A 12,088-nucleotide genomic window follows, 5' to 3' on the forward strand; every position below is an offset into this window, starting at 1 on the left:
AGAGAGAGAGAGAGAGAGAGAGAGAGAGAGAGAGAGAGAGAGAGAGAGAGAGAGAGAGAGAGAGAGAGAGAGAGAGAGAGAGAGAGAGAGAGAGAGAGAGAGCACATGGGGCGTCATGGAGGGATCTTATCGTAGCTTAGAGAGATGGATGGATGTATCAATATCGCTTTAACATTGCGTCTTTCGATTGTTTTCTTCAACCGGTTGACGCACCGGGTGAGCGTGGTTGCTATCTTTGCAACTTTTACTGTTATTTAGCACCCATTTGAGTGCTGCTATACTACTTCTTACCACCCTTGAGTAAAGATTATAACAAGTAGAATATAACCCAAATATATTAACGCGTATAGGCCACTGGATAACATAGTTTTATTCCATTCTCTCCGGAGCGGGCTCAGTGTGTTTGTTCTAAGAATATACGTCCAATTTTACGTGTGATTTCCCTTTTTGTGAACTTCACTTTATTTCAATATTATATCAATTAATGATTATAAATACATGAAATAACTTGATACATTTAATGGGTTACTTTTACAAATGCATTTCCTCGTCTCCTGACGAGTCCAAATTCTCCCCTTGGAGAGTACGAAGAGTTGCAGACCCTTGTCTTTTCTGCTTCGTATGGTCACACGGAATTCAGTACTGTTTTAACCGAAATTAGGAAAATCTACCAAGATAAATCCATTGAACAAACACCACACTCTGTAGCTTCAATGGAATGTGGAGTTCCCACGAACTACTATTCCATCCATCATACAACCATTGGAAAGTCCCAAATCCATGGTATATAGTGGTCTTACCAAGTCAGGAATGCCGATAAATCACTTTTCCAAAGCTACTATCATAAGTCTGGCCGTTGCCACTACTTCTTACCACCCTTTATACTCCCTAGAGTAAAGATGGTAATAAGTGGAATATAACCCGAATATATTCACGCGTTAGGCCACTGGATAAGATTTTTATTCTACTTTCTCCGGAGCGGGCTGTGTTTGTTATAAGAATAATATCAAATTTTAAGCGTGTCTTCCCTTTTTGTAAACTTTACTTTATTTCAACATTATATTAATCAGTTATTATAAACACATGAAATAAGTTTATACATTTAATGGGGTTACTTACTCATACAAGTGAATTTCCTCGTCTCCTGACGAGTCCAAATTCTCCCCTTTGAGAATACGAAGAGCTGCAGACTCTTGTCTCGTTTACTATGGTCACACGGAATTCAATACAGTTTTAGCCGGAATTAGGAAATCTACCAAAGACAAAGCCTCACGAACGTCCACGTTCGAAAACAGCTGTACTGAACTGCGGCACACGTGCCACACAAGCGCCTCGGCCGCTCCTGACCGTGCCGACCCAGCACAGTGGTGCCCTTGTTTACAAGGCATTTAGAGTATCACCCTTATGTCCCCGAGACCAGTCTATAATGTCATGTAAAACACCAAAGGCTAACCCTTCCATAGGATAAACACCACACTGTAGCTTCAATGGAATGTAGAGTTCCCCTGAACTACCATTCCATCTATCATACAACCATTGGAAAACCGAATCCATAGTTATAGTTATAGTTGTCTTATCAGGTCAGGATTACCTACAAATTACCATCCCAATGCTACTACCATGAGTCTGACCGTTGACGTTACTGCTCAGCCACTTATCGTTGCACAATTGTTGCTTACTTCCATGCGTCACGCCTTTTTATTCAAATGGTTTTCGAGGATCGTTACAGCGAATTACGTGTATCGATACCCAATACAGCTTATATATATATATATATATATATATATATATATATATATATATATATATATATATATATATATATATATACACACATATACATATATATGTATATATTTACATATATATAGATATAGATATATGTATATATACAAACACACACACACACATACATATATATATATATATATATATATATATATATATATATATATATATATATATATATATATACACACATACACATCTACATACATATATATATAGAAACTTGAAGAAATGAAAAAGAAAAGATATATATAAAAAAAAAAGAAAACAGTCGGCCAATCCATAAAGAAAGAAAAATATATTTATTTGTGAAAATAACTTGGGTGTTTCTCCGCCCACTTCACGGTGTAAGTAACGTCTGCTCATAACACTATGGACAGCAATGGCGACTGCAAGAGAAGTCTCCCAAAACTGAGAGAGATTTTCACAAGGCAGAGACAAGATTCAGATGTAAGTTCAAATAATATCCAAAGTTCGGAATGTATATTATACCCTAGCTAAATGTTATTAGAAAAATAAGTGTTTCCATCTAAGTATACAGGAACTGCTTACGAGGACTCACTTGCCAGTCCTATCAGGTAAACCTAATAGGGCTCTTTTACGTTTGTTAATGCATTGTCGGCATTCACTCGTGAAGTATGGTGATTAGAATAGGAATCGGTTAATCTTTACGGTGTCGACGCACAAAGCTAGGGCATATTGAAGATGATATTCACATGGAGGACTAAAAGATTCCGTCAAGGGACAAGAAATGAATTGTAAACATGAACAATGCCGCCACAAAGAAAGGAAAAAGTTCGCGGAAAGTGACACAGCCCAAGTCCTTGGTTCTCCCGAATTTCTTGCCTGCATCCCTAGGTGAAGACAATATTTGCTGGGGGTGTAGGAGGCAGAGCCTCGGTTAATGTTACAGTTAAACTGGAATATATCAACCCATGCTATATCTGAAAAATATAGACCTATTCTTGCGCTGCATGATGTTATTATAATACAACTCGAAAGTGAAAAAAAATGAGTGCACTCAGATTGTGGCTATAAGAAGCTTTTAAACTTTGGAAAATGTTACATGTATGATAAAGGAAAATTTTCCGTCTATGACAATCAGGAGTACAGTAAATAAATGTGTATGGAGTGACAAAAACTATAACACTTTTCATCTATGACAAAGGGTGCACAAATTAAAAATAAAGGAGATACATAACAGAGAAGAGAGAAAATTGGCCTATCTTTTTCTAAGTCCCCATTGTATTTACCTTTCAAAGATCAAAACAAATGTGACTGTAACTCATTATTGTCAAGTAGTTCATGTAGTATAATGCGCTTGGGAAAATAATTATTTTATAGTTACCAATGCCTGTTTTTTTAATTCATGTATTTAATGTATTCTTTTATTTTTATTATGCTTTTTTAATGTGTTTTCATAATCATTTACTCTATTCTGTACAATAACCTTTTGCGCATGTGCCTTTCTGCCACTGTAAGATTTGACTGGCTGTGCGACTTTATTCCGTTGAAAATGCCAATGAGAAATGTTTCATTGTAAGTGTTGTGGCAATTCTGGAACATTTTTAAAGCAATATAGTGGTTATGTAGAAGAAATTGACATTAGTATCTATCACAGCTTGATATTTGAGCCCATCAAGTACCCCAAATACTGAAGAAAGTGATTAGAAACCAAGGAATTCAGACCACAGACAGAAGTGAAGAAACATTTGGGGGGTTTCACTATACAAAGGTATGTAGTTATACCCTGGGGGTCCAGGGGGCAGAGCCCTCTGGCAAGGAATATATGGATCGTATTGTATTATACCCAAGTGGTCCAGGGGGCATAGCCTCCTGGCTAGCTGCATATGATATCACAGGGATCAAGGGGGCAGAGCCCCTGGCTAGGGAATATATAAAACTTATTGTGTATATCCCATGGGGGTCCAGGGGGCAGAGCTCCCTGGCTAAGGAATATATAGATTATTGTGTATGGTTACCACAGGAGTTTTGGATTATATGAAATTCCTTAGATTTTACCGCATGATGGGTTTGATTCACATAGTGTTTTTTGAAAGTTGGCATAGCAAGATTGTCGGCTGGTGAATGCGACAAAAATAATCAGATTTGTTCTCATCACACGAGAATAAATCTGATAGTTAGATATTGTCCAGTAAGTCCTGACTGTCATAGTCGAAAAATTATCCTAAACCTTATCAGAAAAGTGATTTTCCCTAAGTAGGTCTACACGTTTTTCTTATTACTGCAACATGCCAAGTAGTTTGTATGTTACTTGTGTACTTATGAAATATTATAAAAAAGAAAATATGGCTGTTATGAATTATTTGGGACATTTTAAATAACTTATAGTGCATATGCGTTCTCCCCACTAAGACTCTTGACAGTTCCCTAACTATTCTTCGACAGTCACTGTGATTTTTTGTGCTGAGTGTGATCATAGCTTTGGTCCTTTTTTGATCCATTATATTGGAAATTCAATGAAATATTTGACAGTTGCATAAGTGATGGTGTGTTAAGTGAACCTGTTTATTTTGCAAAGTGTGGAAATAGGAGCAGAATTGCTCCTGTTGGCATCAGTTAAACTTTAAGGTTAAAACAGCTGGCGACTAGAACGGTATATTATTTTGAAATTATTGTATTGAGACTACAGGGGTCCAGGAGTTGGAGTGGCTAGGCTATTAGGTGTGGTCATGAATAGAACGTATTGTAGAATGACTACTGGGGTCTATATTGGGTAATGGTAGCTCTTCTTTCTTGTTATAGGTTTTTAGACTGTTGTCTATATCCCCTGGATCTTCATTGTCTAGGCTTTTTGTTTCTTAAATTATATCAATTAGTTTAGTTATTTGTAGGAAAATCTTTTTATGTCTCAATATGTTGTACTATATAGTAGATGGTTGGTTTGCACTTGTAATTAGAAGATTTATATCAATATCATTCATGTTCACTCTCCTTAAAGCATGTTTTAATTTTGTTCTGTGTGAGTTAAATCTTGGGCAATGTAAAAACATCAGTTCTATAGTTTCTTCTTGATTCTTGCACCATCTGCAGAAAGGGTCATTTTTCATTTTCATTCTATATAGGTGTTGTTTTAGTCTTGTATGTTAGGTTGTGATAGTCTTGTGATGCATGTATCTAGTTTTCTGTGTTAGGCTCTGGTCCATGGTTTTTGTATGTTGTCTTTGATGAGGTAATTTTTAGCATTTAAGATTCTTTTTAAATTTGATTCCCATTGTTTATTATATTTTTATTTGATTTCTTTTATGGTACAATTTAGGTCTTGTGGTATGGGCATGGAATTATTTATTTCATCGGCAATTTTGTTTCCCATTATATTTTTATGTGATGAAATCCATTGGATCATAATCTTTTGTTTTTGTGTTGAGAGAAAGTGTATTTGTTTTTGTATTTCATATGTGATTTGTTTGTAGTTTAGTGGTTTGGGATTTTGTATTAGTTGTAGTGATGATTGTGAGTCTGTTATTATTACTGTTTTAGTCAGTTTGTTATTTATTACGTAGTTCAGTCTTTGTTTTATGGCAAATAATTCTGCATGAGTGATTTCTATTTTAGGAGGTAATTTCCAAGTAGTATTTTTGTTTCTGTAGCTCTGTGTACTAATGACCTTTTGTCTCCTTCAGGATTATATTCTTTTATGTATTTTGTTGTGTTGCTTTACTCGCATTGTATTTGGTTTATTAAGGATTTTTGGTAATTGTATGCATTCAAGTTTTTATTCTATTTATTAAAGATGAGATGCTTGTTAATGCCTGAAGAGCTATGATTGGAGTTGATCTAAAACATCCAGCTGCCAGTCTTAATATTTGATTTTGTAAGGTTTCAAGTTTTTTATATTTTATAAAATTTTAATTGAGTTTCTCTTTTTGCTCCCCAGTTTAGTGAGGTTAGTTTTTTAATTATATTTATTCTACCTAAGATGTCTACTTTTAAATTTTGTATATGTTTTTTTCCATTTTAGTTTGGGGGCATCTAATGTTAGGCCAAGAATTTTATGACTTTGAGTATATTTAATTTCTGTGTTATTTATTGTTGTTATTGGTAATTGGTTTATCTTTTTGTTTGAGAAACACATTAATTTGCTTTTTGTAAAATTTATTTTCAAGTCCCAATGATTGTCCCGTTCTTTTAGTTTTTGTAATTCTATTTATATTTTATTGGAGACTTCTATTAGATTTTTGTTACTTGTTAGTAGGGTTATATCATCTGAGTATATTATTTTTCAATTTCTTTTGATCCATTTAACAATACATTGAATAAAATTGGGCGTATTGGTGAGCCTTGAGGTACACCACTTTGTATTGTTCCTTTTTCTGATATTTGATTTCCAATTTTTATTTGGAATGCTCTTTTTTGTAACAAATTGTTTAACCCATTTAGAGGTTTTCCTGTAATGCCTAGTTTTGACATTAGTAGTGCTTCATGATTAATGGTGTCAAATGCTTTTTCTAAGTCAGTGCATGCCACTATGATATATATATTTTTTTATCCATGAAAGCCTTGTTTATGTGGCTCTCTATTGTGTGTGAGGGATATTTCTTAATCTGAATAATCTTTCTCTTTCCAAGTCTGACAAAAGTTTTTTGTTTTTTTACTTACAGTTTCCATATGTTCTTTAAAAAAAAAAAAAAAATTCTAGTCTTTGTGCAATATCTGTTATTGGCAATTTGTTTTCAGTTAACCCAATGCCGCCGGGGAAAATGAACAAAAAATGGGGAAAATGCTGTGCCCATTTTCTATATTTTTTGTGAAATGTCTGCCCATAGATGGCTCTGCTAGTGCTTAGCCATTAAGGAGTCAATTAGTAGACCTTGTGACTGTACCTGATTTGAATTGGCGAAAAAACATATTTTTTACTAGTGCTATGAATATCTATGGTGTTATTTTTATTATAAACATAATTATTATAATGTTCTTTAATATTAGTAACAGCAAAATAAGATAACGTAAAATATTTTGTAAATCAAAGAAAAGGGTGAACGGGCGAGATGGGCAGTACTTGTAACTGGCTCATTGGTGACTTAGTACAAGTGTAGCCATCTATGTGTAAAAACAATTAAACAAGTACTAACAGTGGGCATAGCACGTGTCTACCCATCGTACCCGTCGGTAAGGGGTTAATTGGTATTCCATTATATTTGTTTTTCCTGTTAATTTCTTTAGGAAATTCCATATAATTTTTGGTGGGGTTTTAAAATTCAATGTTTCACAGAACTTTTTCCATGATTCCTTTTTTGTTTCTGTTATTATAAATCTAGCTTTTGCTAATGATTTTTTGTATTCTATTTAGTTTGTTAATGTTGGCTTTTTCCTCTAATTGTTTTAAGCTTTATTTTTTTCTTTTATATCATTATGTTCTTTGTTCCACCATGGTTTATTTGGTTTATCTTTATATTGTCGTGTTTCTAACTTAAAATATTTTAGGGCAATGTTTTTTAGAAGTTTCTTATTTCTGTGGTATATAATTCACTTTGAATATCCATCCACCCTTTTGTATATTGCCAATTTTTACTTTTAGTAAACTACTGTTTTTGTATGTGCTCTCTTTTAATATTATTGGCAAATGGTCGCTATCTAGATAATATGCTGTGTTTAGCTTTGGGTTGGTGATCCAAATATCCAAATACTAAATCTATGGTTGATTCTTTTGCCATTTTAGGATCCACTCTTGTTATTTGAATTTTTGGGGTTAGCATTGTTAAATTATTTTGACTTAACCACTTTATTATGTTTTCACCTGTTTTATTAACTTGTCTTTAACTTATACTGTCATTCCAGTGTGGATGGTGAGCATTATTAGTTTTGGATCTGTGATTTGGTCTGTATAGTGTTGGAGTTCTTCTGTTTTTAATTCATTGCATGGGTTATATATTATTAATATATTTAGCCATTTGCTTTTGTAGATAATGTTTATTTCTAGAGTTTCTGATTTGTCACTGTATCTATCTCTTAGTTTGATTTCTTTGAATTGTAAATCCTTTTTAGTGTATATAGCTATACATCCTCCTACTTGATTTAGTTTGTCTTTCCTGATTATTGTGTAGTTGTTTAGAGTAAAGTTATCTTTTTCTTTTACCCATGTTTCTGTTATGGCTATTATGCTTGGAGTTTCTTTGTATATTAGATAATTAAAATTGGTTTTCTTATTCAACACGGATCTTGCATTCCACAATATAATTTTTTTAATTTCAAAGTCAAACATCTTTTAGCTAATATTATTTATTGCCTCCATTATGTTTTGAATTATTGATTTATCAGAGTTAAATTGTTTATTATTTTTTTTTATTATCTTAAATATAGTTTTAGCTATTTTTGTCCAGGAAAAATCCTCTACATTTTTTTCATTGTCACTTGTCTTCTCTCTGCATATTATAGGGGTCGGTAATGACCATGTAATTTGTGAATTTTTTGTGTCATTTTGTTTGATGTTTATTTTTGATTTGTTTTCTTCTTGTTTATGTTGTGTTTGTGTCTAAATATGTTGTTTGTTGTGTATTGTTTGAAGCGCTTGTTTTATTTCTGTTTGGAGTTTGTTTTTTTGGTTTGTTTAGGGTTCTTTGGCCTAAAGTGAGGCTTCCTGGTTTTGTTAATTTTATGTGCATATCTTTGTGTTCTGTTATCTTCAGTTGTTGTGGTTTCATGGACTTGTTGTGTTTTTGTTTGTTTGTGTAGTTGTGTTTCACTACTTGCTTTTTTGTTAAAGGTTATAGTTATAGTTGTCTTTTTATCTCTAGGTTATTTGGTGTTATGCTTATTTTGTTTATTTCTTGTGATAATTTATACACTTTGCATTCTTTTGTGTTTGGTGAATGATTTTCATCATAATAGAAACAATGTGAGTTGTTTTGACAATCTTTTAAGTTATGTCCATGTTGGCCACAATTATTGCATCTTCTTCTTTTTACAAGTTACTGTCACATGACCATACCTTAGGCAATTATAAAATTTTAATATGGTGAATGTAAATTGTCTGACTTGGTAGCTAGTATGACCCATAGCTCCTCTTTTGGGTAGTGACCCTCAGAAAGTGATTCTTAATGATTTAGTGGGTATCCATTTTTCTTTACTTTTTTATCATTGTTTTGTCTTTATAATCTTATTACATCTGTTATTTCATTAGATTTATATCCCAAAGTTCTTATTTTCTCTTTGATGTTTTCCATATTTAAATCAGTTTCGATTGGGAATATAGTTCCATAGGAACAATTTATGTATTTGTTTAAGGTTGGTTGTTTATATATTTCTTTAAATGGTCTTAGTTTAGATATATTTCTAATTTCAAATCTGAGGCCTTTACCTGCCCTTAGTACTCATAGTAAATCCTCAACTATGTATTTTTGAAATTCTGATTTATTTCTTGCTTTGGTTAGTTTTTGTGGATTGTTAAAATTAGTGGTTGCAGATCCATCTTTTAGTTGAACAAGTACTATGGAATTTTAATTTCCTACCTACATATTTGATAGGTTATTGCTTGTCGTTGGTTGGGGTTCTACTGGTGTTTTCCATCTGGCTTCTTTGCTTTTTGGTTGTTTTGGGATTGGGCTTTCTTTGTTATCACTTTCTAATTCTTTTCTTGTTCTCTTTGGTTACCATGGTCCATATATCGGGCTGATTCAGGATCTTCTCCTGGATCCAAATTGAGATCAGAATCCATGGAATAAAAGTTTAGATTTCCCAACCGAGCTTCCCACTGTTCTCCGTTATGGTAGTTTCCTGTTTAAGATAAATTTTGTGATATAGCTCCTGGAATTTGATAGTTGGCATCTGGACTTGTAGACTTTCTTGAATGAAGTGATTATATATTAATGGTACTGTGTGTGCACAGTGTGGAATTCTTGTGGGAAATGGACACCACCATCCTATAGAACACAAGAAATAGAATCATAAATGACTTGGCTACACGGCTGCAGCCTCATATTTATCACGAAATGACAAAAATATCTACTGCATATCACACAGTCCACAACTCCCTCACACAGCCAAAGTTTTAATGGTGCATTTTCTCTAAAGCTGTTTTTTTATAATTCCTCCTTGCTGCAGCTCGTTTGTGCAAATTTGTGGTAGTTGGCACGAAGTGCTGACAAAATGGGTACAGGGAGCTTCCCTCCCATGTCTAGGGAATAAATAGAAGGTAGGAAAGGTTAGGTTTGGATTTTTGGGTGCATATAATACACTGGTTTTGGGACTTTGTGTTTAGAGGGTATGTTGCTCTCGGTAACAAATACCAGAACCCCAATCAACCCTCCTTTCAAGCAGTGCCTTGTCATGACAACATAGACATTTAAGTAAATTTTGTGATATGTAGTAGGGGACTGTAAATATTTACCCATTTCTCACTGGTGTGTGTCAAGGAATAAAGTCTACCAGTGCTGTCAAATATCCCAGTTGCAAAAACAAGGATGCACAAAAGGTTATTGTAAAGAATAGCCTAAATAACTATTAAAACACGTTAAAGAAATATAATTAGAAAAAAACAAAATAATGTATGAAATGCATGTACTTTTTTGCAACATGGATTTTTGACAGTGCTGAGAGACTCCATTTCTTGAGGAACACCTTGAGAAATTATCAGTTTTCAATGTTGCATCAATTCTAGGTCATTTATAAAACATTATAGTAGCTATACAAAAGAAATAGATAAAGACTAAGCAGTTCAGATAGTAAACAGAAGCAAAGAAAAGTTTTAGTGTTTTTTTATTTAAAGGTTTGTGGTTTTCAGGGAGCAAATTATCTGTAGAAACAGATATATTAATCTGTACTTTATACCGAGAAAAGGTTGAAATTCTATTTCATGTAGTGAAAATGTATCCCCATCCATTTTGGGCTGCTAACCCTGGGAGTCCAGGTGGTGGAGCCCCCTGGCTAGGGACTGTATGAAGCATATTGTATAAATTCCATGGGTTTATGATAGGTTGGTTTATTAGTTAGGATATTATTATACGAAGACCATCGGGGTCAAGAGGGTGGAGTCCCCTGGCTATAGGGGCTTCGGATGGTGTGAATACCTGCAGATTTTACTGAAAGATTAGTTGGATGTTCTATATTCCTCCAGTTTCAGCCTGTTTTGTACTTCCCCTGATATACTTCATTCACTCCCCTGCTATTAGGACTATCACATCAAGATAGTTGGCTGTGATTGCCTACAATTGCTCTTATCACTCGACAATAAATCTGGTAATAATTCACAATTGAAAAAATAACAATACTTTTGACAGGAAATAAAACTTTTCCTATGGTATTTCCTTTGCAAGTTGATGATAAAGGTTGTACAACATTTACAGTCTCACTTGTTACCCTGCAATCTTTGTAGAAAAATGTTTTATTTCCATTATTATTTTGAATATTATCTTTACTTTCATTATTGTTATTATAATCACTATAATAGTAAAAATGATAGTAATAATATACTTTTTCTACTGAAAATTCTTGTTTGCAAAATGTTCCTGAAGCCACTTGTCTCATGAAATAAAACCACATTGAACATGCACTCTTGGTATCAGTGTGGGTTACTGATTATTCAAAGACTTGATAATTTGCACTGATGAGTTAACTATATTTCAATGTGGATATATGATGATGGTTAAAATATGTAAAAAGACAGCACCAATTTAGGGAAATATGACAATTAGCATGAGGTCTAGGGACAAAGCAATTTTATGCTGGTGACAGGTTTAATCACTGTGTGGAGATTATAGTTTGGGTGATGGCTGTTTGGGGCCTTTGGTGTAAATTCTTTTATACTATATGCTATAACTTCTTTCTATTACCTTTATTGTCTTGCTGTAAACTTCTATTTTAGGCCTTTTCAAGAATTCTGTACTATAATAATCTACTTTGTGACAAGAGTGACTCATAAGACTAGTTTTGGTATAGCAGGCTGAATTAATTTATAGCTCCCCATAAAAGTTACTAGCTGAGATTTTATCTGGTAACACTGCATTCAAACATACCCTTTTTTGATTTTTAGAAAGATTTTGAATTCTTTAGAATATTAATATTCCTGATAATATAATAATAATAATTATAATGAGAATGATAATAGTGGGTATGAGATATCAGGAAAAAAGTATTAGGGAAAAAAAACTTTTTCTCAAAAATTCAAGGAATGGGGTAATCACATTAGATAAGGTAGGCCCAGTAATTGACTCCTTGGTGATTAAGTGCTTGTGTTGCCATCTATGTGTAAACAAACAAAACTACAGAGGACACTGCATTTTCCTGATGACAGTGGATTAGTGAAGTGAAGTTCAGAGGTCTCTTGGATTAAGACTAAATGCAT

The 12,088-nt window shown here is 33.4% G+C and overlaps 1 protein-coding gene across 2 annotated transcripts in view; it reads left to right on the forward strand.

Annotated features, from left to right (window-relative positions):
- Positions 1–2,139: 2,139 nt before the first annotated feature.
- Positions 2,140–12,088, forward strand: part of LOC125047000 (striatin-interacting protein 1 homolog) — an 83,877-nt gene continuing 73,928 nt past the window's right edge. For both annotated transcript variants that reach the window (XM_047645015.1, XM_047645016.1), the window contains exon 1: positions 2,140–2,238. In XM_047645015.1, coding sequence (XP_047500971.1) covers positions 2,161–2,238 — 78 coding nt within the window. In that variant the 5' untranslated portion in view covers positions 2,140–2,160. The remainder of the gene's footprint in view (positions 2,239–12,088) is intronic.

Source organism: Penaeus chinensis, chromosome 40 (assembly GCF_019202785.1).
Source record: "Penaeus chinensis breed Huanghai No. 1 chromosome 40, ASM1920278v2, whole genome shotgun sequence".
Taxonomy (NCBI): Eukaryota; Metazoa; Arthropoda; class Malacostraca; order Decapoda; family Penaeidae; genus Penaeus; species Penaeus chinensis.